General features: G+C 45.6%; 1 protein-coding gene and 1 long non-coding RNA gene across 7 annotated transcripts in view; both read left to right on the top strand.

Annotated features, from left to right (window-relative positions):
- Positions 1 to 24,332, top strand: part of LOC121330816 (protein CLEC16A-like) — a 48,242-nt gene extending 23,910 nt beyond the window's left edge. For 3 of the 6 annotated variants that reach the window (XM_041277638.1, XM_041277637.1, XM_041277636.1), the window contains 8 exons: positions 393 to 443; positions 2,519 to 2,647; positions 5,348 to 5,468; positions 8,789 to 8,940; positions 9,771 to 9,975; positions 11,516 to 11,683; positions 15,482 to 15,649; positions 22,653 to 24,332. In XM_041277638.1, coding sequence (XP_041133572.1) covers positions 393 to 443; positions 2,519 to 2,647; positions 5,348 to 5,468; positions 8,789 to 8,940; positions 9,771 to 9,975; positions 11,516 to 11,683; positions 15,482 to 15,649; positions 22,653 to 23,002 — 1,344 coding nt within the window. In that variant the 3' untranslated portion in view covers positions 23,003 to 24,332. Of the gene's footprint in view, positions 1 to 392; positions 444 to 2,518; positions 2,648 to 5,347; positions 5,469 to 8,788; positions 8,941 to 9,770; positions 9,976 to 11,515; positions 11,684 to 15,481; positions 15,650 to 21,171; positions 21,299 to 22,652 lie in introns of all 6 variants that reach the window. The other 3 variants (XR_005951900.1, XM_041277640.1, XM_041277639.1) reach the window with 3 other exon arrangements.
- A 28-nt stretch (positions 24,333 to 24,360) lies between these two features.
- Positions 24,361 to 27,517, top strand: LOC121330815. The gene is made up of 2 exons (XR_005951899.1): positions 24,361 to 26,618; positions 26,659 to 27,517. It is a non-coding gene; the product is annotated as an uncharacterized LOC121330815 (long non-coding RNA).

Genomic DNA, 27,517 nt, shown 5'->3' with positions numbered 1-27,517 from the left:
CGTTTTAAAGTTGGCTAAGATCAATAGTAATCTGCATGAAAGACGCTGGAGTCTGATGTAGTCTAGTGTAACTGTTAGCTCTAAAAGCCATGCCGATGGAATTGCAGACTCCAGCGCATGCACAATAAAGCTGCTCTGTTTTAAATCCTACTGACATGCCCGTATCTCCTTTGTCAGATGCCTCTGTGCTGGTGATTTCTTGGTTACAGGATGTGTTCATTTTTGTTTGGCTGAAGAGCACAGGGCCTGCTCTTCCATTTCTGATTAGGGCGTTGAGCTCTTACTGGAAGCAGGCTTTACAAGAAACATCTGCTGGGTCATAGTTTAAAACTATAATCAAAAGTTTAACAACTCTGCTCTTCAAAGTGTTGATGTGTGGGATTTTTTCCCAGGGAGAAGAAATTTTCCTGGATATGTTTGAAGATGAACACAGGAGTATGACGGTGAGTGTGCAGAACTCAAGTCATTTTGTTTGTTTGTTTGTTTGTTTGTTTCACCACGTTTAGACTCTCTGCTTGTTAATTGGCATGTGCATTGTTTACAAGGTTCAGAGTACAGTATACTCTACTTATTAACAATGGCGATGCACATTGTTAAATGCTACCAACTCTGCTGCATTACATTAAATAAGCGATTATTCAGAAATGACATGTTTTATTCAAAGTTGCTGTATGTCCAGCATAGCAGATGTTAAAAAGAAGATTGCTACAGACCCTGCAGGTTACATCATTGCAGACCTGCAGGGTCACAAACCGCCCACTCTTTGCACTAGAGGGGTTTAACTTATTATCGTGATCTTTAGAAATCTAAAAGAATGTTTTCCAAGGAATGGTGAAGAAACCAAGTATTGCACATCAGTGTCGCTTCTATTGTTGCTGATTTATTTCACATGAAGCACTAGTTAAGATAGATACTAATCTTTTTTTTTTCATGCCGGAACTCTGACTTGCCAAAACTCATTTCTGAAGGACTGAGCCATTTTAGTAAAAAAAAAAAAAAAAAAAAAAAAAAAAAAACAAGGTCACAAGATTCATTGCTTCCCGTAGAAGTTTTCACTGACCTCCTAATCGCAGACCGAACGCCCAGTCTACCATAACACTTTACAGTACACTGGCCAAATGTGTATATTGGTGTTGGATCAGACGCACAGAAAACTGCAACATTGTTAGGTTGTTAGGATAGCGGTTTTAGTTTTGTTAATAGAAACTGTAAACTGTCCGCAGCACAGTGCAGGGGTGATGCTGTAATCACACAGAATAGAGTGAGAGTCAGCCTCGTGCAGGGGTGATGCTGTAATCACACAGAATAGAGTGAGAGTCAGCCTCGTGCAGGGGTGATGCTGTAATCACACAGAATAGAGTGAGAGTCAGCCTCGTGCAGGGGTGATGCTGTAATCACACAGAATAGAGTGAGAGTCAGCCTCGTGCAGGGGTGATGCTGTAATCACACAGAATAGAGTGAGAGTCAGCCTCGTGCAGGGGTGATGCTGTAATCACACAGAATAGAGTGAGAGTCAGCCTCGTGCAGGGGTGATGCTGTAATCACACAGAATAGAGTGAGAGTCAGCCTCGTGCAGGGGTGATGCTGTAATCACACAGAATAGAGTGAGAGTCAGCCTCGTGCAGGGGTGATGCTGTAATCACACAGAATAGAGTGAGAGTCAGCCTCGTGCAGGGGTGATGCTGTAATCACACAGAATAGAGTGAGAGTCAGCCTCGTGCAGGGGTGATGCTGTAATCACACAGAATAGAGTGAGAGTCAGCCTCGTGCAGGGGTGATGCTGTAATCACACAGAATAGAGTGAGAGTCAGCCTCGTGCAGGGGTGATGCTGTAATCACACAGAATAGAGTGAGAGTCAGCCTCGTGCAGGGGTGATGCTGTAATCACACAGAATAGAGTGAGAGTCAGCCTCGTGCAGGGGTGATGCTGTAATCACACAGAATAGAGTGAGAGTCAGCCTCGTGCAGGGGTGATGCTGTAATCACACAGAATAGAGTGAGAGTCAGCCTCGTGCAGGGGTGATGCTGTAATCACACAGAATAGAGTGAGAGTCAGCCTCGTGCAGGGGTGATTCACATCAGGGATGCTGTGATCATACAAGTCAGGGCTATATTGGCAATACACATTCCTTGAGTTCCTAGCAGTTAGGATATGAGTCTTCTGTTATACAGAACTACATCTACAGAGACTACTGGTTATCACTTTAAAGCTTGCTGTTGTTCCCAGCTGGTGAATTTGTCCACCAGAGCGTTATGTAAAGCTGATATAATTGTTATGCAATGTATACATATCGGAGTTGTGAAATATGTGCATATCAGGTTTATCAAATATATCAAGTAGTTTAGGCTGCAGGGTGTGTGACTCAATTTCACGATATATTCCATACAGTCGTTGAAATGCCTGAAAGCTTTCGGCATGCCTTTAGGTTTTGTTCGGAGTCCCTGGCCGCTGATTTTTCCCGGGTCGCTGTTATTGAAAGTGTATTAATCTGCTTTGTTTGTTTTATTTCCTCCTCAGAGTAAACCGTTGAATGTCGAGTACCTGATGATGGACGCCTCCATCCTCCTTCCCCCCACGGGAACCCCTCTGACGGGGATTGACTTTGTGAAGAGACTGCCCTGCGGAGACGTGGAGAGGACCAGGAGGGTAAGAGATACAGGGCCATGCATCACACACAGTGCCCTCCACCTCTCCTCCAGTGTTGATAAATGCTTTTTTGCTGTGAAAAAGAGTGTGCATCAGTAAAATAACCAGATGGATGAGATTCAGTTATTCTTCATTGTTTATTTTTCCCAGAGCATGTCTCACAGTTAATCAGTTCCTAGAAAATTGTTCCTAGGAAACAACCCTCCTCTGCCAAACATTGTACAGCCCCCCCCCAATATAGTCTGAGCCAAAGTAACGAGGCTCCAGATTTATTCGTGTCTAGACTGCTCATATTTCCTAGAAATGGCATGCTTTATGGTACAAAATAAAAAAAGAAAAAAACAAGATATTATTTTGCAATTTCTGATTGAGAATAGAACAAAAAACAAATCTTTTCGTTTATGGCATTTCTCCAAATAACCAGCCGGTCAGGTCTGAAAAAACATCAGGTTTTGAAACCTGTGAATCGTATTCATTGTGCTGCACCGATCGCTCACCAGCAAAGCTGTGAGAGATCAAACCCTTTTAAACAACGTGTCCAGTGCATTAGTAAATGTGGTTGGACAGTAAGGAGAAATGCACAGCGATAAAAACGGTCAACCATAAACCATCACTGTGAGAAACTACTAGGAACGGCTTCTGCATACTACTGATGGAAAGCTTTGACATCCATTTTCTGTGACAGCTGGGGAGACTTATACTTTCTGAGTGTGTGCTGTGCAAAAAAAATAATAAAAAGGTGCAAATCCTGGTAAAAGCCGCTGTTAACCATGGAGGAAAAGCACAGTGAGTGCATAGTGTAAGCATGGGGAATAAGCATGTGTGCACATACACCATGGCAACGCTTTCCAAGGCTTCAAGCTGCTGTGCAGGATTTCTGAAGCAGCCTTGCACACTGCTCTGGGGAAGGGGTGTGCTGCAGCAGTTCCTCTGTGCAGTGTGCAGTGTGCACTGTGTCTCTGTTGCTCTATGCAGTGTGCACTGTGTCTTTGTTCCTCTGTGCAGTGTGCACTGTGTCTTTGTTCCTCTGTGCAGTGTGCACTGTGTCTTTGTTCCTCTGTGCAGTGTGCACTGTGTCTTTGTTCTTCTGTGCAGTGTGCACTGTGTCTCTGTGCAGTGTGCACTGTGTCTCTGTTCCTCTGTATAGTGTGCACTGTGTCTCTGTTCCTCTGTGCAGTGTGCACTGTGTCTCTGTTCCTCTGTGCAGTGTGCACTGTGTCTTTGTTCCTCTGTGCAGTGTGCACTGTGTCTCTGTACAGTGTGCACTGTGTCTCTGTGCAGTGTGCACTGTGTCTCTGTTCCTCTGTACAGTGTGCACTGTGTCTCTGTTCCTCTGTGCAGTGTGCACTGTGTCTCTGTTCCTCTGTGCAGTGTGCACTGTGTCTTGCTTTGTTCCTCTGTGCAGTGTGCACTGTGTCTCTGTACAGTGTGCACTGTGTCTCTGTGCAGTGTGCACTGTGTCTCTGTTCCTCTGTACAGTGTGCACTGTGTCTCTGTTCCTCTGTGCAGTGTGCACTGTGTGTTCCTCTGTGCAGTGTGCACTGTGTCTCTGTGTGTGCACTGTGTCTCTGTACAGTGTGCACTGTGTCTCTGTTCCTCTGTACAGTGTGCACTGTGTCTCTGTTCCTCTGTGCAGTGTGCACTGTGTCTCTGTGCAGTGTGCACTGTGTCTCTGTTCCTCTGTGCAGTGTGCACTGTGTCTTTGTTCCTCTGTGCAGTGTGCACTCTCTCTGTTTCTCTGTGCAGTGTGCACTGTGTCTTTGTTCCTCTGTGCAGTGTGCAGTGTGTCTTTGTGTCTCTGTGCAGTGTGCACTGTGTCTCTGTACAGTGTGCACTGTGTCTCTGTACAGTGTGCACTGTGTCTCTGTTCCTCTGTACAGTGTGCACTGTGTCTCTGTTCCTCTGTACAGTGTGCACTGTGTCTCTGTTCCTCTGTACAGTGTGCACTGTGTCTCTGTTCCTCTGTACAGTGTGCACTGTGTCTTTGTTCCTCTGTGCAGTGTGCACTGTGTCTCTGTTCCTCTGTATAGTGTGCACTGTGTCTCTGTTCCTCTGTGTAGTGTGCACTGTGTCTCTGTTCCTCTGTGTAGTGTGCACTGTGTCTCTGTTCCTCTGTGCAGTGTGCACTGTGTCTCTGTTCCTCTGTGCAGTGTGCACTGTGTCTCTGTTCCTCTGTGCAGTGTGCACTGTGTCTCTGTGTCCCTCTGTGCAGTGTGCACTGTGTCTTTGTTCCTCTGTGCAGTGTGCACTGTGTCTCTGTTCCTCTGTGCAGTGTGCACTGTGTCTCTGTTCCTCTGTGCAGTGTGCACTGTGTCTCTGTTCCTCTGTGCAGTGTGCACTGTGTCTCTGTTCCTCTGTGCAGTGTGCACTGTGTCTTTGTTCCTCTGTGCAGTGTGCACTGTGTCTCTGTTCCTCTGTGCAGTGTGCACTGTGTCTCTGTTCCTCTGTGCAGTGTGCACTGTGTCTTTGTTCCTCTGTGCAGTGTGCACTGTGTCTCTGTTCCTCTGTACAGTGTGCACTGTGTCTCTGTTCCTCTGTACAGTGTGCACTGTGTCTCTGTTCCTCTGTGCAGTGTGCACTGTGTCTCTGTTCCTCTGTGCAGTGTGCACTGTGTCTTGCTTTGTTCCTCTGTGCAGTGTGCACTGTCTCACTCTCTTCCTCTGTGCTCTGTGCCTCACTCTCCTTCTCTCTGTCTCCCAGGCGATCCGGGTGTTCTTCATGCTGCGCTCCCTGTCGCTGCATTTGAGGTCCGAGCCCGAGACTCAGCTTCCACTGACCAGAGAGGAAGACCTGATCCAAACCGACGACGTGCTGGACCTGAGTGAGTACATAGGGAGGACAGACCCTCCAGAGGGGTGCACCCTGAGTGAGCACATAGAGGAGGACAGGCCCTCTAGAGGGGTGCACCCTGAGTGAGCACATAGAGGAGGACAGGCCCTCTAGAGGGGTGCACCCTGAGTGAGCACATAGAGGAGGACAGGCCCTCTAGAGGGGTGCACCCTGAGTGAGCACATAGAGGAGGACAGGCCCTCTAGAGGGGTGCACCCTGAGTGAGCACATAGAGGAGGACAGGCCCTCTAGAGGGGGACACCCTGAGTGAGCACATAGAGGAGGACAGGCCCTCTAGAGGGGGACACCCTGAGTGAGCACATAGAGGAGGACAGACCCTTCACAGAGTGCTGTGTTTATGCCAGGAGAGCTGGAAATCCTGGTCGAGCCCCAGAGGGTAGGGTGTGAATTGGTGCAAGCTTTCAAAGGGTATCTGATAGAACAATATGCACGCACTTTTATTGAGGTCAAGGTTTGGCAGAAGGGTTTTTGGCCTGTTTTTAAGTTTTTAAAGGTCATGGCTTCAGAGCGATGTCAGTTGAATTAGCTGTTGATTAGCAGCAGTGGAGTCTCATGTTGAATTGTCTGCTTCTCCCTGCCTTTTCAGATGATCAGACACTGCAGGAGCGGCGCTGTAATGAAATCTGTACAGTGCAGAGAGCCGAGTTTTGAATGATTTAGTTCTTGCAATGCAGGGAGTATCTAAACTGTTTATCCACACCCAGGACTCGGTGTGATGCCGTTGTTTTTTCTTATAATTGAATATGTACAGTTGACTACAATACCTAGGATATACTGTTCTCCAATGTGTGCCGTGCAGGAGGCACACCCTGTAACCACATGTTAATACACTGAAAAGCTGTCTGGCAGAGCTGGGGATGCAAATGCTACCTGTTGGCTAAACTGTTGTGGTCTGTTTCAGTCCCATTCAGCACAGACGCCTCAGGGTCCATTAAAACAAACTACAGTTTAAATAGCAGCTCGGTTTGTGGTAACCGTGATTCAGTTTTTAGTCCATTATTAAAAGTAATCAATTAACCCATAAAGTACCAAATATTTGTTCTTTTAAAAAAAACCTGAAGCTGTATTTATGTAATTTGATACATTGCATGTAGAGTAAGTTATCACAACAATACAGTATGGTTAAAGAGAACGTTCAAATAAGAGGCAGATAACGGCAGTTGAAATCGCTCTATAAATTACAAAGTAGCGGCTCCTTTTTTTTCCATTTTTTGAATACACAGGGGTGGTGCTGCCACCCACAGAATAACGAAACTGTTTGACTCCTCTGTAAATCAGTGAGTGTGTGTGATAGTTTTTTGGCAGTGCATGGGATTGCATGCGTGTATTCTTTCAGTACAGATGCAGCTGGCGTTTCTTGTTTTGAAATGGAGCACGTTAATGAATGGATGTATTTCCCTGAGTGTCGGCACCAACCCATCGCCCCGAGCTTGATTGATGTGGAACAGAGTGAACAGTTGACTGATTCCTGCACAATTTCATTGGCTATCTTGAGAAGCTGTCACTCACCCAACATTTTATCAACATTTTTTCCACTCTAAATATCTGATTGCTGTTTTAGCTCATATGCAAATATTTCAATGTACTGTTGACAGAGTGCCTAAAACATGAAAGATATATATTGGTATAGGGATGACAATGTGGAACTCTGCTACAATATATTATAATATCATTCAAATAATTCTGTTTGCCCTAAATTTAAAGTTTTAGGTTCAGATCACATTGCCAGTGTTCTGAGCATTTTTAATCAGAGCGTGTAAGAAGAACATGCTGAAGGAATTGGGTTTGTAGAAATGTAGCTTCTTTTTCTGAAGAATTTAATTATGAGGACTCCAGGGTTGAAACCACAGTGTCATGTCCATGTGTACCCAATCCATGAGTTTATACAGCTGGTTCATATTGGAGACACTTCCGCCTGCATTCAGCGTGTTTCAGCATGACAGAGTCCTCATGTTGCAGAGCCCCGAGAAGAATGTTCTGTGAACCATTTACAGGCTCACTGCATGAAGGAGTGGAAACAAATCTGACTCAGTGTGGTTTATTGAAAGCTTCGCGGTCTTCATTACTGTACCACTGTATCCCACCCATATATTCAGCACACTGCGGCGAGCTCAGACCATGTGAGGAGCTTGTGATCATTCATAATCCCTTCAAGTGTAAATCGAACGCTGGGCAGCGTCAGCATCATGAACTGAAGAAGCAGCCGTTCAGCACGAGGGTTCATCTGTTCAGACTGGTTTCACTGATTTTATTCCAGTTCCTCAGTTTGCATTTACAGTAGCTGCTGTGCCAGCTGTTCAGTGGATGAATACACTGCAGCACTCCAGGTGTGATTATTCTCTACAGAGGAGAACATGTTTTTTTTTTTATTTCACTGTCGTGATATCCGCCACTGGCATGCAACGCAAACTCCAAGTATTGTGTCGTATGGGGACAAAAATAGTAGTTTTACCCGTAGGTAGCAGCCTGTATAATATATATAGAAATGAGTCAAGTGTTCCGTGTAATGATAATGTTGTAGGGGGTTGCAGCAGCAGGCTGCCGTTCAGCAGTGCTTTACCAGTACAGCTCATTACTTTTACAGTAAAGCCATCGAGCAGCACCTACTGATTAATCAAACATGTGGGCAGCTTGTGCTCTAGAAGTGTGTCTTTCAGTAGGCGTTTCATCGAGGTGGCTTGTTTGATCTCAGTTCTCTCCTGTTGTCTTTGCGCTTGGACAGTTCAAAAGCTCACTTGCACTTGCTGCATTAGGTTCAAGCACCCCCCCCCTCCTTTAATCACTCTCTGTGAAGCCTGAGTATGAAAGCCAAGTATGAAAGCCTTCTCTCTTTGACATGCAGAATCCAGAGAGCTTCCTTTATGAGCTGCGGGTGATCAAACCTCTCTGGCTAGTTTGGTTCAATGTTCCATAATGAATAGGCTTTTCAGCTGTTGGCACAATGCTGTAAGTTGTGCTGGAATGCAGGTTTCTTGTTCTCTAATCTCCCATTCGTTCATCCAAGCACTGCTTCCCGATGTCATCTCTGTGGTCCGAGAATAGCCCGGGAGATTGTGTTCTCTATTCACAGCGAAGGTTTGTCTTTGCGATGCAGGCGACGTATTCATTCAGTTTGAATGCGGTTCTGCATTTTAGTGCCCTGTGTGTTGTATTCCCATCATGAATAGGTGATTTGATCAGAGCTCTATAAGAAGTGCACGCCTGTGCACAGGCTGGTATCTGTGCAGCTGTCTTCTTCATGTGTTGGATGGGATTGTGCAGAACGTCCTGTCCTTCCCTTGCTCCCTACAGATAACAGCGACCTGATCGCCTGCATGGTGGTCTGGAAGGACGGGGGGCAGGCCCAGCGCTTCCTGGCTGTGGACCTGTACCAGATGAGCCTGGTGGAGCCCGAGACCAAGCGCCTGGGCTGGGGGGTCGTCAAGTTTGCCGGCCTGCTGCAGGTAACAAGACCGACAATTTGTAGTCTCTTATTTATGTATTGTATCTATTATTCTTCATTTGTTGTTTTATTCAACATGTAAAGTGCTTTGAGATACTGTGGTATGAAAAGTCCTCTGCTGAGTTGGGATTCAGTAAGTATGTTATGTGAACACTAGCCCCCGCTCCATGGGTTTTTAAGAAACGGCTTGCCGATGCTTTTATACGTTGTTACTCTAACTTGTGGGGGGACTGTATCGGAGAGATATGTTTCTTCTAAATCGGTTTGTTCTTTCAGTTGATGTGAAATAGCCCATCAGCGTGGAAATAAAACAAGCAGTGCAGTTTTTATACAGTGGAAAATATAAAATATTTGCTAGTTGAGTCATCTGCAGGGCTGGGGTTGTGCTTTCAGAAAAGAGAACAAGCTTGTGATAAAATGTTCTGCACAGTTCTGGAACAAACTGGTCCATCGGTACACCTGGCTTTGTATCTGGGTCTGTACTGCACCTCAATCTAAAGCTGAGCTGCAGTACAGAACTGGGACGTTGTACAGCCCAGGAAAGACTAGCAGGACATTCTGTATCAGTGATGGAAATAAAACTCCAAATTGCATAGCAGTTTCACCCATTCCAGGGTTTAATACAAGCTTGATTAGCCGCAGTGTATAGGTAACAAAGCTCCCAGGTGTGTATCATTGAACTCACAAACAGCTATGCAGTGGGAGTCATCTTTCCATTCCTCTTACGAAGCTGGCTAGAACCTATTGGATGTTTGACAGAATGAGTTGTGTGTCCTTCTGACCCGGAGTGTGTCCTCCTGACCCGGTGTGTGTCTTCCCCCTCCCCCCCAGGACATGCAGGTGACGGGGGTGGAGGACGACAGCCGGGCCCTGAACATCATCATCCACAAGCCCACCTCGAACCCGCACGCCAAGCCCTTCCCCATCCTGCAGGCCAACTTCATCTTCGCTGACCACATTCGCTGTATCATAGCCAAGCAGCGGCTGGCCAAGGGGCGCATCCAGGCACGGCGCACGAAGATGCAGAGGATTGCCTGTGAGTGAGCCTGCATGTCTCTCCAGTCCTGGCTCAGCAGCATTACGTTTGCTAAGTCGCAGCCTCTGATACTTCTGCCCATCCCCAGTAAAAGTGGAGTAGGCATTTACTGTAGGTTCAGCCCTCGCACATAAAAATAATTTAGATACCATAACTTCTCATTAGCGGCAGTAACGTATAGTTGCCCACACTAACTGCCTAGTTACAATAAATACTGCCCATGCCCTCTATAAAAATACATTAGGGTAAAATAGCTTTACACTGCCCTTCTATATAATAACTGCACACACAGCAATCTCCCCATTAAAATAACAATAGGAGTTGCATTTCAATCCCGTTGCACTGAAGCAGGCCTCCAGTAGACAACAAGCTAGGAGTTTCTCATATTTAAACACTCAGCAAAGCAGATCCGTTCATTCAGATCCTTTCAGAATCAAAACAGCTTTTGCTGCAGTTCAAAGTTTGCAGCACTTGAAATAAAACAAAGAATTTACATACTAATGCAAAATACAGATGAGCCGGTTTTATATCGCCTCGCTTAATATCATACCCCGTTTGTCGTCATGATTTTGGAAAAACCACTCTCCCTGATGGTCCATAGGTTCTTTGAGAAATGACCTCTCTCAATATCATCTCACAAACCCACTTATTGGCACATTTTGGCTTTATTAAGTAACCACAGGATAGAATTCATTTCCAGCGCAACTAACAACCAATAATCATCCCGGCTCATAAACGGACATTTTGTGCAGCCTGTCAGATGCTGCGTGGGTGGTCTTGGCAGTTCAGTTACAAAACACCAACGTCACCAAATTTCAACAGTCAGTCTGATACAAGCGCACACAAGAAACGTCAAGTATTGAAAGCTCTAATCAGTTGACAATTCATGCCGTTTTTTGAATAATGACACAAACCGTTTCTTTCCAGTTAATGATGCAAAACGTATTTGTCCTGTAGTAAACTCTATGCATGTGTTTAAATGTATAGAACGCACTGGTAATGTGCTCCTGGTCTGCTTTATATCATGAATTGTGCCTGCACAGCAGCCATGCTATGAAGCGGGCGCATCTCTACAAGTTAACAAACCATATTTTGCCCAAAAGGAACAAACAGCTAATTATACTTAAGACGGTATCTTTCGACTCCCATTCCAGTCGACGGTTGCAGAATCTGCACATCATTATTTTGTCACTAAGAGCTGCATACATCCCCTCATGTTCAGATTCTTGGCAGCTTTGTTTAATTGTTATGTGCAACTTATGCATTTTAGAAACAAACATCTCTTCGTACAATCGCAAATTCCCAACTCTCTTCAAACTATACATCTGTCTTCAGATTATACATCTAGTCAGAGCTTTAAAAATGTCATTCTATGTTTGCTTTTATAATGATTTTTTGTTTTATTTATTTTTATATTTGCATTTCGTTTTATGTTACACTGTGTTATTTCGTAGTACTGTACTAAACTAGACATCCTGCTAGTTAAAGACTGTGGACCTCCTGTCCAGCCTTGTTAAAGATGTGTCTCTGTGTCCCGCAGTGCTGCTGGACCTCCCTGTCCAGCCCTCGGAAGATGTCCTGGGTTTCTCTCGGAGCTCGACAGCCTCATCTCAGCACCTGCCCTTCCGTTTCTATGAGCAGTCCCGCCGCGGGCTGAGCGACTCCACCGTGCAGCACTCTGTCTTCACCTCTGTGGACAAGGTCCCAGGTAACTCCTCCACACCTCCCACACAGCGTGGATTACAGCACACTTGATGGTTTGGTTTTGTGGCCCTGTGCTTTACCGTCGTTGACTCTGTTTCTTCTGTTTGTTTTCTTTATTGAATGGAGTTTAAGTCGTATTTCCATTCCTGGAACTGTGTTGTGTTTTTTTTTCTGTTCACAGTCACATGGTAAGTGTAATGTCAGTGTGGTTTGATGTGTTTTTTTTGGTTTTTGGTTTTCTTAACTATTTCCACTCTACCTCATAAAAAAAAATATATATATATATAATGGGATATATACATATATGTATGGTACATAATCACATATCACATGTATATATATATATATATATTATATAATATATATGTGGTATGTATAGCTACACCCATTGTGTACATACACATCATACCCACACATATATATATATATATATATATATATATATATAATCAAACAGTTTTAGTCAAACCACCGGCCTCCCTCTGTCTGCAGCCCCTCCCCTTGTTTGAACAGCAGTCACACTAGCTTTAATGAAGCCCTCGACAGACAAATGAGGCGTGGCATTCAGTACTTCATCAGCTCAGAGAGATTCCCTTGTTTTTTAGCTGTCCACATTTGTGTTTTTGACGCATGTCAATACCACAGATAATGATGAAGTTCTGGAAATGAGGACTGGGTGCATGAGTTGGTAACTTAATGCCATTTCTTTCCATTAGGGAACAAAAATAAGGTTTAATGGAATTAGTGGATTAAGATGCCATCTATTTTCCCAGAGAAATCCTCCCTAGGTTTGAATCGCACATCATGGTTTGGTGCATTTCTGTCATCTTTTCTATAGGCCTTAGTGAGGTGTGATTATCAGTGTGGTTTGAATTTAGATAAATGACTGTTATGACTGGGTTCAGCATGCAAAGAAAATGCTAATTTATTTCCTTTTTTTTTTTTTTTTTTGGTTGGTATTGAATGTTACCAGCTGTTTTAATGCAAGTGCATCTCAGATCTGTGCATTGCTTTATGAGGAACTTTATTAGCAGAGTTCTTTTGTTTCTTCTGAAGTGTGTTTCTTTTTAAAGTAGATTTTACCCTGCCTAAAACCGAGATTTCAACAAGGAGCCCTAGCCTCATACAAGTTTGCCATAGTAAAAGAATAAGGGAAGCGATGTGAAACCCAGAGAGGTATGGTAATCTGTGGTAAAGTGCACAAGTATAACTAAGGGAAAAGCCCCTGCGCTAGTATCAGAATGGGAAGGACTGCTCATTGTGTTTAGAATATCGCAGAACGCACATACAAGCAACAAGGCAGCTTCTCGGGGTAAAGCAGTCAACTCAAGTCCAGTTGCTGACACCCTGTCACACTGAAAGGCTGTCCTTGCTGAGGGCCGTTTCCTGTCATTCTGAAACTAATCTGTTGAATCAAAAGTCTGGTGTCCAAATGAGTGTTGTTCCTGATGGGTCTGGAGTTTACAATAAACAGGAATCTGTTTTTGCTTTCATTCAGTGTGAGTAATCTCATAGCTTCAGCCAGGGAATTGACCTACATCTAACTTGTGAGATGATAATATGGTCACACTATGCATTTACTGTACCCTGGTTTGCCATGGTTGTTCATATGCTATACCTCACTATAACGGTGCTTTGCCACGATCGCATTGTGCTTTATTGCCCTTTGCTGTGCTTTTCCTGTGGGAATCTTGTATAAGAGCAGGGCTGGGTGTCCAGCTGTGGGCAGCATGCTGCTCCGAGCTCTACTGTTATATTTTGCGTCCTGTCTGCAATGGTGCTCGGGATCTGAACCACATCTAAAAGCTCAATTGAAAAATAAAATTGCAGTGATGTGCGGCTTGTCTAGGAACATGTCGACAGAAGATATTTAGTTTCACCTTCAGTCAGAACCCAGGACAGGACAGGACAGGACATGTAGATTCTGTCCTGAAGGGTTTTAAAGGAGTTGCAAAGAACAGTAAAGTGTGCTGCTTGTTTTGTTTACGAACACAGAACTTTCTACAATCTGCATGTTTCGTCATGTCAAAGAGCTCTTGGAAAAAAGTCAGAACCCAACTTCATGATTTTGCATCTTTCCAGGTATCCTTTTACACGTCTGTGGGCATATCGGTTAATAGCGATCTCACATGCATCACACACAGCAAGCCTCTTCACGCTTGTCAGTGTTGGTTCTCAGAATCCTATGTGGTGCTGTTCCAGCTTGGTTCCCGATTCCTGGGAAATCCTCATCAGTACTGGGATTACTGGCTTCATTTTTCGAAGCACAGGTCCTTGGATTGAAAGGATCTGATTTTCAGGGAATTCGCTCTGGGTAAACTGCTCCCAGTGCTACATCAGCAGTCCCTCCTGGCTCTGACAGAGCCTCTGTTTATGTGAGCACATTTATATCATCGCCTGCAGATGAGAGGCTTGCACTGGTGACAGTGCTGGTCAAGGAGTTCATACCTTTTACTAAGCGTGTCGGAGACGGATTGTTATATACATTCAATACGTTCAGTGTATGCATTCACTGCCACATTGTAGCAGAGCTGCCTGCCAGCATAGATTATTTAAAATCCTTTGATTTTTTAGCTCATTTGTATTTTTTTTATGTTCCTAGTTGCTGCCAGGTCTCTGTGTGTAGGCACAGAAACCAGTGAAACAGAATCGATTCCTTTTCCCATGGACTGCTTAGGGCAAGATGATGTTGGTTTATTTGCACCGCAGTCTGGCACTGCCGTGTGGCTGTGGTAACATTGCTTGTGATCATTTGCATTAGTATAGCTTGCAGTAAAGCACTTGTTATTGCAAGCCACTGGATGGCATGTGACATAAAGAAGTTCCTGCCGGTCTGTGTGAAGCCAGAGGCAGTGCATCCTTAGGAGATGGTCTGTGTAAATTGAGGTACGTCCCGGTTTAAAAGGGAGTGTGAAAGTGAGGGGTTTGCCGCGCTGACCACGACTTTCACATTGATCTGTGAAATGAATATTGCTTGGGTTCATTACAAACACTAAACGGGGGAATTTACTGACTCATTAAAAACTCTCTCGGTTGTCTTTTGGGATTTCCTTCTGAAATTAAATTCAGGTAAGGGTTTGCAAAGTTCTGAGAAGTCGAACTTGGACGGCTGCCGCGTACAGAAGCTGAGCAGCGGCGTGGGGATCGGGGCTGTGACGCAGCTTCATACAGTATGATCACCAAGCTTCAGTGGAGTGTGTGACTCACGGTCCCGAGGTGGGCAGCCCTGATCCAGAGCCGGTCCCTAGTTTAAGATCCTGCCCTGAATGCACTGCACAGTCCTGTATGTGTTAAACAGCTGGGAGTTTCAAGTGGGTTAGCTGCATCAGGGGTTTATCAGGGTATGAAATAGTGGGGGGAAAAAAACATGGTCATCGGGAAACTGGGATATAAAAACGGGATGTTAAGTAACAGGGATGGAAATAAGACTCCTATTTCACAGCAGTTTCACCCATTCCAGGTTTTGATACAAGCTTGATCAGCCCCAGTGTATATACTGTAGGTAACAAGCACATAATAAAATCAGGAATGGATCAAACTGCTATGCAATGGGGGTCTTATTGCCATCCCTGCGGTTAATATCACATAGACGTGTGTGAAAGGCAGCAGTGCCGTGAATATTGAACTCCTTTTCTTCCTTCCTAATCAATAAATCGTGTAATTGCATGCGTTCCTGTTTTGATGGTGAAACACACGGTGTGAATATGTGACTGTGCAGCACTAACGGGTTTAATGTGTAGCTCTTGGGAGGGGATGGATAGCATGTGTTTTAACCCCTGGTGTGTTTCACTCTCTGTTTCAGGCTTTGCAGTGGCCCAGTGTGTAAACCATCACAATCCCTCCCCAATGCCGTCACCCTCCTCCCTGTCCAGCGCCAGTGGGAGTGGGAGTGGGAGTGGGAGCACTGGGCGCTGCGACTCCATCACAGCCAGCACCATCTCCACCCCCTCAGCCATGCAGAGCCCCTCTGGTAACGCTGTTAACACCTAATACTGCCTTCTGTCTGCTTGTACCCACACACCTGCTCTGTGTTTTACTGCGATTAATCAGTATAGCCAGGGTCCAGCACAGCCAGCGCAATTCAAACTTCTCCATTATATGTTGTATGTGCTGCAGGCTCTTTTATTTCACATGCTAAAAGCAGGCGCTCAAGGCGCTCAAGTTCCTGTAGACAGACAGATGCAATAACCATTGCACTGAGTTTTGTTTGAGTGCATGACATTGTGTAGGTGCTGCTCTGCTGTGCCACTTTTGAATGGTGGCATGGTGGATATTTGATATAATGATATTAGTTTAATCTCCTGGATAGAAATGTAATAAATTCAGTTACAAAAGATTCAATGCCTTCACACAGTAGAAATGTTTCTAGTTGAATTTATTGTTACTTTTAGCATTTCTAAATGTACAACTACTGAGTTTTTTTGGGGGAAAAAAAGACAACCGCCTATTCAAAAAGGTCCTGTAAACCACAGCCTGTTTTAAAGGGTTCATTTGAAGTGAGATTTACCCATTGAAAGCTCCTCCTCATCACTGCTGTTTGGATCAGTGGAAACCAGCACTCACTGATAGAAGCTGCACTCTGCTGCTTCAGTGATGTTAGAAGTTTAACCTCAGGGCTTCATCTCTGCCTGCTTTTACCAGGCTCTCTCACACCAGCTCTGATGATGAATGACAAATCACAAGAAACAATTTCAGATCTAAAATCAGAATCTCAATTTCACCCAAAGTGCCCTTTCCACTTTCTGCGTGGCTGCATGCACAGCAGGGTGTGTTTCAGCAGTTTTCTCTCTGTGTGGGAGGGTGGTGTGTATGTTAAATATATTTTTAATACTGTTCTAGCAAAGGCGAACTCCTACGCTATACTTGTAAAGTCCTGAAAATGTATTTGTAGTTTTGGAAAGACCCAAACTCTATTTAGAAACCCAGGAGCAGCTTGATTTTCTGTGTACAGTGTTTCTAGGAAGCAGCAGTGCTGTGGGGTTTCCTGGAGATGTGTCTCAATACGACTCCTCTTTCCTGGAGCTGCTGTACAGCGTGTGACTGGATTGCGTGGAGCCTGTTTCGGGTCCAGATTAGCTTCTACTATCTGGGTCCAGGTCTTTTGCATTGCAAGTCACCTCCCCATTAGGATCTGACCAGCAACTCCACTTAGAATTTTACACGAGAGTATAGATCTCGCTCTCCAGAATATCAGTGACAAAGCATTCTAAAGCTTAAACTGCGCCATTTAAATAAGTTTTCAGCTTTTCATCTGTTTTTTTTTTATTATTATTATTATTATTATTATTATTATTATTATTATTATTATTATTATTTTTTATTTAATTAATGACTTCGCCAACCCGCAGACAGAGAGCTCCTTCCCAGCTCCTCTGGCTCTGTGGTGAACCCGCGGGCAGAGAGCTCCTTCCCAGCTCCTCTGACTCTGTGGTGAACCCGCGGGTAGAGAGCTCCTTCCCAGCTCCTCTGGCTCTGTGGTGAACCCGTGGGCAGAAAGCTCCTTCCCAGCTCCTCTGACTCCTTGTTGAACCCGCAGTCAGAGAGCTCCTTCCCAGTTCCTCTGGCTCTGTGGTGAACCCGTGGGCAGAAAGCTCCTTCCCAGCTCCTCTGACTCTGTGGTGAACCCGCGGGCAGAGAGCTCCTTCCCAGCTCCTCTGACTCTGTGGTGAACCCGCGGGCAGAGAGCTCCTTCCCAGCTCCTCTGACTCTGTGGTGAACCCGCGGGCAGAGAGCTCCTTCCCAGCTCCTCTGACTCCTTGTTGAACCCGCAGTCAGAGAGCTCCTTCCCAGCTCCTCTGACTCTGTGGTGAACCCGCGGGTAGAGAGCTCCTTCCCAGCTCCTCTGACTCCTTGGTGAACCCGCGGGCAGAGAGCTCCTTCCCAGCTCCTCTGACTCTGTGGTGAACCCGCGGGTAGAGAGCTCCTTCCCAGCTCCACTGACTCCTTGGTGAACCCGCGGGCAGAGAGCTCCTTCCCAGCTCCTCTGACTCTGTGGTGAACCCGCGGGTAGAGAGCTCCTTCCCAGCTCCACTGACTCTGTGGTGAACCCGCGGGTAGAGAGCTCCTTCCCAGCTCCTCTGACTCTGTGGTGAACCCGCGGGTAGAGAGCTCCTTCCCAGCTCCTCTGACTCTGTGGTGAACCCGCGGGCAGAGAGCTCCTTCCCAGCTCCTCTGACTCTGTGGTGAACCCGCGGGCAGAGAGCTCCTTCCCAGCTCCTCTGACTCTGTGGTGAACCCGCGGGCAGAGAGCTCCTTCCCAGCTCCTCTGACTCTGTGGTGAACCCGCGGGTGAACCCGCTTGTTGAACCCGGTCAGAGAGCTCCTTCCCAGCTCCTCTGACTCTGTGGTGAACCCGCGGGCAGAGAGCTCCTTCCCAGCTCCTCTGACTCCTTGGTGAACCCGCGGGCAGAGAGCTCCTTCCCAGCTCCTCTGACTCCTTGGTGAACCCGCGGGCAGAGAGCTCCTTCCCAGCTCCTCTGACTCTGTGGTGAACCCGCGGGCAGAGAGCTCCTTCCCAGCTCCTCTGACTCCTGTGCTCCTTCCCAGCTCCTCTGAACCCGCGGGCAGAGAGCTCCTTCCCAGCTCCTCTGACTCTGTGGTGAACCCGCGGGTAGAGAGCTCCTTCCCAGCTCCTCTGACTCTGTGGTGAACCCGCGGTCAGAGAGCTCCTTCCCAGCTCCTCTGACTCTGTGGTGAACCCGCTCAGAGAGCTCCTTCCCAGCTCCTCTGACTCTGTGGTGAACCCGCGGGCAGAGAGCTCCTTCCCAGCTCCTCTGACTCTGTGGTGAACCCGCGGGCAGAGAGCTCCTTCCCAGCTCCTCTGACTCTGTGGTGAACCCGCGGGTAGAGAGCTCCTTCCCAGCTCCTCTGACTCTGTGGTGAACCCGCGGTGAACCCGCAGAGAGCTCCTTCCCAGCTCCTCTGACTCCTTGGTGAACCCGCGGGCAGAGAGCTCCTTCCCAGCTCCTCTGACTCTGTGGTGAACCCGCAGTCAGAGAGCTCCTTCCCAGCTCCACTGACTCTGTGGTGAACCCGCGGGCAGAGAGCTCCTTCCCAGCTCCTCTGACTCTGTGGTGAACCCGCAGTCAGAGAGCTCCTTCCCAGCTCCTCTGACTCTGTGGTGAACCCGCGGGTAGAGAGCTCCTTCCCAGCTCCTCTGACTCTGTGGTGAACCCGCGGGTAGAGAGCTCCTTCCCAGCTCCTCTGACTCTGTGGTGAACCCGCGGGTAGAGAGCTCCTTCCCAGCTCCTCTGACTCTGTGGTGAGCCCGCGGGTAGAGAGCTCCTTCCCAGCTCCTCTGACTCTGTGGTGAACCCGCGGGTAGAGAGCTCCTTCCCAGCTCCTCTGGCTCTTGGTGAACCCGCGGGCAGAGAGCTCCTTCCCAGCTCCTCTGACTCTGTGGTGAACCCGCGGTCAGAGAGCTCCTTCCCAGCTCCACTGACTCTGTGGTGAACCCGCGGGCAGAGAGCTCCTTCCCAGCTCCACTGACTCTGTGGTGAACCCGCGGGTAGAGAGCTCCTTCCCAGCTCCTCTGACTCTGTGGTGAACCCGCGGGTAGAGAGCTCCTTCCCAGCTCCACTGACTCCTTGGTGAACCCGCGGGCAGAGAGCTCCTTCCCAGCTCCTCTGACTCTGTGGTGAACCCGCGGGTAGAGAGCTCCTTCCCAGCTCCTCTGACTGACTCTGTGGTGAACCCGCGGGCAGAGAGCTCCTTCCCAGCTCCTCTGACTCTGTGGTGAACCCGCGGGCAGAGAGCTCCTTCCCAGCTCCTCTGACTCTGTGGTGAACCCGCGGGTAGAGAGCTCCTTCCCAGCTCCTCTGACTCTGTGGTGAAGGCAATGAGTTTATAAACTGGTTCCTTTTACTATGGAATCCTGTTTTTACGCAGTATCTTGTCTGTACTGTACATTACTGTACCATGGAATTCCCCCAAAGTGTTATTTGCCGTTTTGATTGTTCTGTTTCTTATAAATTAATCGTCAGTGTCAGACAGATGACGAGGAAGTAAAAGTGAGACAATCGGCCCATGCTAACACTCAGGAGCACCCCGAAAAGGTGCAGAGATACAGAGGCATAGCTCCTGCATTGCCTCCTTGCAGGCAGCATGGCAGTTTTGGCAGTGTTTCCGGGAATGTTCAGTCGTGGTTGCAGATTTCGTTCTCTTGGTTGCTTCTTTACCAGCCCCCTTTTTCGTGGAATTGCAAACATAATAACAAAACCTTTTTTTTTTTTGTTCATCGTTTCCTCTGGCTGGGGGCTGTCAGTCTCGAGTACAGAACAGGACCTTCGTTTTTTTTTTTTTTAGTACAGTTTGAGCTCACATGCCAGGAATGCATCAGGAATTAGCACTGTGTGTGCAGATACAGTTTCAAGACATTTCACTGTTGCTCTGTCACAGAGTGCAACACCACCCTGCAGGTTGTCAGCTGGGAGCCAGACCCCTGCAGACTCTACTAGCTGAGAGAGCAGGTTGCACTTCATTAATGCCAGGCTCTTCAAGTCTTTTACTGAACGTGCACTATTGTCAAACATGAGATCTGGTATTTACTCTTCCTTGGTCATTTTATCCACCCCTTCCGTGGTTCATATCCTGCCATGAACCAGCCAGCTGCTGATGTAAAACGCCTCAGGGAGAGCAAAGGTAGCAGATTTCCTGGGAGTAAGGCATGGAGACGTAGAGCTTTCTTTAACACAACCCAGCACCCGATCTCGTCGTTTATCATGAAAATACAGGCTTGCTGCTACGCGTCTTCATTTCACGAGGTTCTCATTTGAAAAGCACATAGCTAGTGTAAGCACAAATCACTTAGTTTAACACTTGATTATTAGGACTGTATTAAGAGTAAGAAGATGCTGTTGTGTTTGAATGTTTCATAGCTGCTTTAGGTTCATGAGCGTGCATCCCTTGCCCATGCAATATGTCTGTCGGTCATTAACATCAAGCTGCAGTAGTTGTCAAGTGCTCTGAAGCCTGACAATTAGTACTGGAAGGGCTTTGTAGGTCTTAAAAGTTGCCAGTAGTTGTTCCTGCTAGCGACTAGTGACACTGGTAAGAGCTTAAGCAAGGTCCCTTCTGCCTTGCTGGTTAAGTCCTTTGGGTCATTGACACATTTATTTTTCACAAAGGAAAAGCACACCCAATAAACTTACCAAACCAAATATAAACAGCCAAGACTTTTAACTTAGAAACTTGTTATCAGTCTTTTAAGCTGTTTCTTGTTATTTTTAGAATTGCAATGTGTTTTTTCTTTCAGATGAAAGTAACTCTGATGGTGATTCGGAGTAAGTGTCTGTGAGAGTCCAGTCCGTTGTTTATGTGGACTGGATCTCATGGGACTGTCCTAAAGGATAACCTTCAAATAAAAGTGTATCTCTTCCAGCAGTTAGCATCCTGCGCTGACCTCCTTGCTGGGTCTCATCACTGCTTCCCACCACCCTGTCTGTGTTCCATTGTCTAGCCTGCCCTGTGATCTGTCCCTCTGTTCTCCTCTAGTCAGGTCTGGCAGGAAAGGAAGACAGCGAGTCTTTAGTCTGTCCGATGCTGAGAGTCGCGGTGGACACTGGGTTTAGGTCTCCAAGCAAATTCCTTCCAGGCACGTCCCTCTGTCACATTCACATAGGTATTACTGAGCCGGAGACGAGGAAAATGAATAAGATCATTATTATTATTATTATTCACATACTTATTTTAATTGGTATGATTAACTCCAGTGACATGGGATAGTATGCTGTTATACCTTCTTTTTTTTTTCTTTTTTCATTTCTTTTTTTCCTCAATGTATATATTTTTTTTATTCCACATAATGTGTCTTTGTGTCCCTGAGCAGGCTGGGTTGTGTTAGTGGGTAGTATGTGGATTTTTATGGTTATTAGAGGTAAACTGTGTATAAAAGTGGCAGCCTGGAGCGTGGTGGTGTTGTAATAGTTGTTCTTGGAAGTGGATTAATAGTTTTGTTATTGTATTGTCATGTAATGCTTCACCGTTATCCACTTAGCTTCACAGTTCAAAGAGGCCTGATTGCTTTGTGTTAAACAGTTTTTCTGTGCAGCAGCCACTGTGTGTTACCCCTATGGAATTCAGTCTGGTGTCTTCGGTGCCCTCCTCTCATTCTACACACTCACTTTCCTTATTGCTATTATTTATTTATTTATGTATTATTAAATATATCATTTTTTATATATATATATGTGTGTGTGTGTGTGTTTTTTTTTACAGGTTCTTCCATTCTGCTATTCTCTCTCTTCGTTTGCTCGTTGTCCTCCTAATATATAAACTGCTTAAGCGTTTTGTTTTCAGTTCCAGTTTTGTTTTATTTGAAGGCACTCGTGTGTTCCAGTAGCCTCATTGCTGTGCTGGGATGTCAAGCGCTGGGGGCAGATCCAGCTCATTTCGTGCCTTATTTGGTTCTTTTCATGCTTTTCTTGTCTTTTTTTTAATTTTTTGCCTTGTTTAAGTTGTGTGAATGACTAAAGCATGTTTACTGTGTACAGGAGCTCCAAGCTGATCGATGCCACCATGCTGGCCTCAAACCCTTTCTTATAGTTCTCAGTGTACCATGCAAACAATGGAACTGTGCCATGTGGTTTCTGTTTCCTGTTCTCTGTGTGTCCCTTTTAGAGGGGCACTGTGGGTTCTTGTTGTTGCCATTAGAGAAATTCAGAAAAATCTTCAGAAAAAAAAACAGCTCGCTGGTATTACTCTGTTTTGCTGTGATTGTTCAGTGGCTGATTCAGTGTTACCATGACAACTTGACATTGGCAGTGACCCCCTTAATGAATAGTTTCACAGACCAGGGAGATACCAGCTGAGCTGTGTTTTTATTGAATCCATCCCAAAGCACGTAGATCTGAGCACACTTGGGAGGAATGATTGTCCTCCAGCATAGTGGCTGTGCCTCCAGCGTTCATGGAGAACAACACAAAGGGTTTTGCCGAGAACAATATCCCAATGCCAGTCTGTATCTCCCACTCCAGATGAGCCTGCCTTCCCCGACACAGTCCAGTATGTGGATGAGACCGGCTCTGTGGTTCCTGCTCCTGGACGAACCCTGGCCCCCAGCCTGACCCCCGCGCACCAGCCCACCATCTCTCTGCTCTCCGACAACACAGACTCCCTGAGTGTGGAGTCCCTGACCCTCCTCCCTCCCACTGACCCCCAGCACATCCACAGCATCGGCTCCGAGCCGGCCGGACCCCTGCATGAGGAGGGGAGCTCAGAGGATCCTGATGAGCTTGAGGCAGGCAGAGTGGAGCTGGTACATCACCCAGCATCGACCTATGACCTCATCCAGAGCTGTCCTGTGACCTCACCTACCTCTCGGTGATGCAGCAGCTCGATGGGACAGTCCCATTCCTGGTCTATGCGTTGTGTAAATATGGAGAAGGGGGGACAGTCAGTCAGTGTTGTGGCTTTTCTGCTTCTGTCTTTGTTTTCTTGGTTGCTATCACACAAGAGACAGCTTTCAGAGACCTCCAGAGCTTATCTAGCATGCTCTACATCGTGGGAAGGTAAAACACAATGAGTTGTTCATTTTCAGCTGTGAGGAGATCTGTGTGGATGTGTGTTGCTTGTAGCTATACCCCGAAACCACCGTCATTAAGTCAAAGTCATCAGTCGGCCTTCTGACGCCAGTCACCGCCAAAAATTAAAATAGCCGCCATCGCAGTCCAATTTTTTTCTGTCTGACAAATGAAGTAACCAATAACGGCATCTGTAGGACCAGTTCTGATTATGTACTGGCAGGCCAGATCTGTGACCCTGCCTCTCAGTGTGACGCTTAATCTGAGTCATGCGCAGGGAATCATGGGAGTCGTAGTTTACACCATGGTGAAGGGATTTGGTGGCACGCAAAAGCAGAGCAGGTACTGTCATTGTAAACTCTATCTCTAATGGTATTGTTGCTGTTTCTGTAGTTTTAATAATGCTGTTAAAATGTGTTTTATGAAACACCGGTAGGTGTTTCCTAAGCGCTGCCTCGTTGGTTTTACATGTCATGTTTTGAAATGCATAGGATTTAAATTTAGAAAGCATTATTCATAATGTTTTTTTTTTTTTTTACTAATATAACCCCCTTTCTTTCACACACATTTCCAAATTGGAAAGCATGCAGATGAACTGCAGCTCACTAAAATACTTTTGTCTATGAGTAAATTAGAAAAACATTTAGACAGATTAGTCCTAACTGTGCAATTCTTCAGACACTCTGAGGCTGGGTTGGGTTTTAAGCGAGTGAAGTTGCCGAATGTCAGTCCACACCAGACGCAACTTGGAAACGATCCAAAAGAAATAAATGCATGCGCCCACCCGTGCATACTGGAGATGGGCTATGCCATTACAAAACGGGGCATGTTTTGATAAAAGGTTACCACCCTGACCTCCGGGAACTGTTGTAAAATAAAGGTTATAGATGAGAGTTATTGAACATGCCTATATAGCCAGTAGTTCTCATTAGTAGTAGTAATTGTACAGTTGTAGTCTGATTTGAAGCCCGGTACATCTATCAGAAGACAGCTGGTCAGTAGTAGTATAGTTGAACTGATATTTTCAACAGCGTTATTTTGTTGTTCTACGTTTAACTTACTGCAATCTTTGTTGTGTTTCTTTACAAATTCCTTCTTTCATCCTTTTTTGTTTATTAACTAAGTATTTTAAAGTGCAACATTATTATTATTATTATTAATATTAAAGTCTGTTTTTTCCTTTTAAAACAGTCCGGTGAACTTGACAGAAAATGCTTTTATAAATATGGCTCATAGTCTTCGAAACTGTGTATGAGCTTGGTAATGCTAGGTCGGGTTGCTGGCTTCGTTTTACAATGTATAGAAATGTCTGATATTTTTGTTTGGTGATTCTCCACAAAACGTTGTTTTATGCGTATGTAAAGACCACCTTCTTGTCACGGATTTGTGCCACGGAATAATTTAGTGAACAAAACGTTATTCATCATAAAAACAAACAAAAAAAGCCAGCGCTTCAAATGAGGTCACATGTTCACGTGCGAATGCAGGACTGTTTTTGTGTCGTTTTGAAAAGTCAGCAAAAGTTCACCTTTTTTTTCATTTAAATGCTGGCTATGTAGACTGCATGTGTGCTCCTGTGTCTGCTCAATGCACCCCCTGCAAGCCACCCGGGCATCTCTTCTGGGTCTCTTTGCAGTCGTTAAATGTGCAATCCTATAATAATGGATACTACTGCACCCCATAAATTAACTTTTCGTCATCCTTGATTAACGTGTGTTGAGACGTGTGTCAAGGGTATTAACCTTGCTTCTGATTGGTCAGTTATACTTCAGTCGTGCAATGAAAAAAAAAAATAGAAACAGTTACAGGGGAAAACAAAACTCATAAGTTTGTTAGCACTTCCCTGTTAACCCAGTGAAAGGTCTGGACTACCAAACAGTAAGTCAGCTGTTTGCAATGTGGCGCTTTACATTCAAAAGCCAGTCGGGTACCAGGCACACCGTGTGTCACCAGGACATTGTCATCTTTGATTGTGGGTGACACGAGGCACTTCTGTAGCTTTGCTTAGAATTGTATGCCAAGGCACAGGCAACCGCGCATATGAATAGAAGAAAAGGCTGTGCTTTGCAAACCTTCACAACATCGGTAAGTTACTACATACTCATGACATAGATGCATCTGAGAACAGCCAGTCACAAACGCTGAAGCAAACAACCTTCGACTGGCATTGGAGGAGCAACAGGATCAGTGCGTCCAGCAGGTTCAGACTAAGAGCTGAACCCTGACGTCATAATTCTTCAACAAAAAATCCAGTCTCTTTTTCTTTGTCAGTCACAATTTTAAATTCGGTTGACTTCGGGGTACGCTTGTAGGGAGGTACGAAAGTGTGGATGGGTACGCGTGTGTCTGAGTTTTGCTCTGTCTCAAAAATGCAAAGCTGCTGATTGTGTGCAAATTAGTGTAGCCTTCCCAAGTCAGCCAGAGTTACACTGGCTAGTAAAGATCTTTGTGGAAGGCATTTGATTATCTTTTGATAATGTTAGAATTGTGTTAATTGGAAACTAGCTGTGGTAATGTATATTTCAAAAGGAAATGAACGAATAACATACAGAATAATACTGCACTGGAAACGATCTACTGCCCTTGTGTGGTTTGTGATCCCCCGAACTAGAATATATTTTCTGTTAGAGTCTGTGTTTAATAGTTAGAAAGAACTTCAAAAGGGTTTCTACTGGGTTTTTTTTCCACTGTGTATAAATGTTTCAGGCTTTCCCATTCATAAATAAATATGTTTGAATGTTAGTAAATGTTATGTCCTGTTTACATGTTTGTAAGATAATTGGCCCTAATCATGCAGTTCATTGGAACTGTTTTTTATTCGACTGGATAACAATGAATCCTTTCTCGGCAGTGTTTGAAGGCGTTTATAGATACAGCATTGGTATGTTTGGGGAGTACCGGATGTCTTTATTAGAGTGTTATTGTGGCAGCTGGTTTCAGATTTCTGAAGCATGAACTGGACAGAGCTCTCCTTTTCAATATATCCTGCTTTTTAATTGAAACTGTGTTGTCATTGCTGCTGTTAAGATTACAAAACACCAGTTATTGCAGGTTCCAGAAACGGGTAGCACTGTGCTTTTGGGAAAAAAAGATTATAGGTTTGCATCTACAGATTATTTTTTATTAGCAAATGCCCCTGAGGAGAAATTGGCTTCTTGGGGAGGGCTTCAGAAGTTCAGAAATAGCTGCATGATTCAGCCTGGCTGCAGCTGTTCCTGATTAACTCCCAGCCTGAGTTTTCAACAGTACACTTGCACTGGGCCACTTTGTGGGTATAGTGCATGTACTATACCCATAAAGCAATGTGATTAGTTCTCAGTTGCTTATAAACCACCATGTTCACATGTGTGCAGTACAGTTCCCCTGTGAGAGACAGTACAGGCCTGCTGCGGGCAATCTTTAAGATCAGACAGTGCAGAGGTGAAGCACAGCTGGAAAGGAATCCTGTCTCAGTGCAGAGGTGAAGCACAGCTGGAAAGGAATCCTGTCTCAGTGCAGAGGTGAAGCACAGCTGGAAAGGAATCCTGTCAGTGCAGAGGTGAAGCACAGCTGGAAAGGAATCCTGTCTCAGTGCAGAGGTGAAGCACAGCTGGAAAGGAATCCTGTCTCAGTGCAGAGGTGAAGCACAGCTGGAAAGGAATCCTGTCTCAGTGCAGAGGTGAAGCACAGCTGGAAAGGAATCCTGTCTCAGTGCAGAGGTGAAGCACAGCTGGAAAGGAATCCTGTCTCAGTGCAGAGGTGAAGCACAGCTGGAAAGGAATCCTGTCTCAGTGCAGAGGTGAAGCACAGCTGGAAAGGAATCCTGTCAGTGCAGAGGTGAAGCACAGCTGGAAAGGAATCCTGTCAGTGCAGAGGTGAAGCACAGCTGGAAAGGAATCCTGTCTCAGTGCAGAGGTGAAGCACAGCTGGAAAGGATTCCTGTCAGTGCAGAGGTGAAGCACAGCTGGAAAGGAACAGGGCAAGCCTGTCTCAGTTAAGGTGTTAGAAAGTTCTCTCGCTCTGAGCCGCTCAGGTACTGCACTCATATCTGCAGTCTCTGTCAGCAGGTCTTCTCATATTAGTGCACAGGAACCACCAGTCTTGAAGTTTGGGGAAAACGTACAAATAAAATGAAAAGCAATACTTAGAACACTCTTGTGTGTACTGTAGATGTCGGCAGTGTTTTGAAGTTGCTTTTGGGTAAAGCGAGGATAATACCTCCTGTGGTCAGTGCTGTTTCTGTCTTTTTTATTTTCTGTATGTGTTTTCACACTTTGTGTTTGTAACTGTACATGCATTGGCAATGGAGTGGAGGATTTCAATAAAAGATGGTATTGGTA

The sequence above is a fragment of the Polyodon spathula genome, chromosome 18 (assembly GCF_017654505.1).
Source record: "Polyodon spathula isolate WHYD16114869_AA chromosome 18, ASM1765450v1, whole genome shotgun sequence".
NCBI lineage: Eukaryota > Metazoa > Chordata > Actinopteri > Acipenseriformes > Polyodontidae > Polyodon > Polyodon spathula.
The sequence above is the reverse complement of the archived record's forward strand: the minus strand, read 5'-3'. Positions and strand labels throughout refer to the sequence as shown.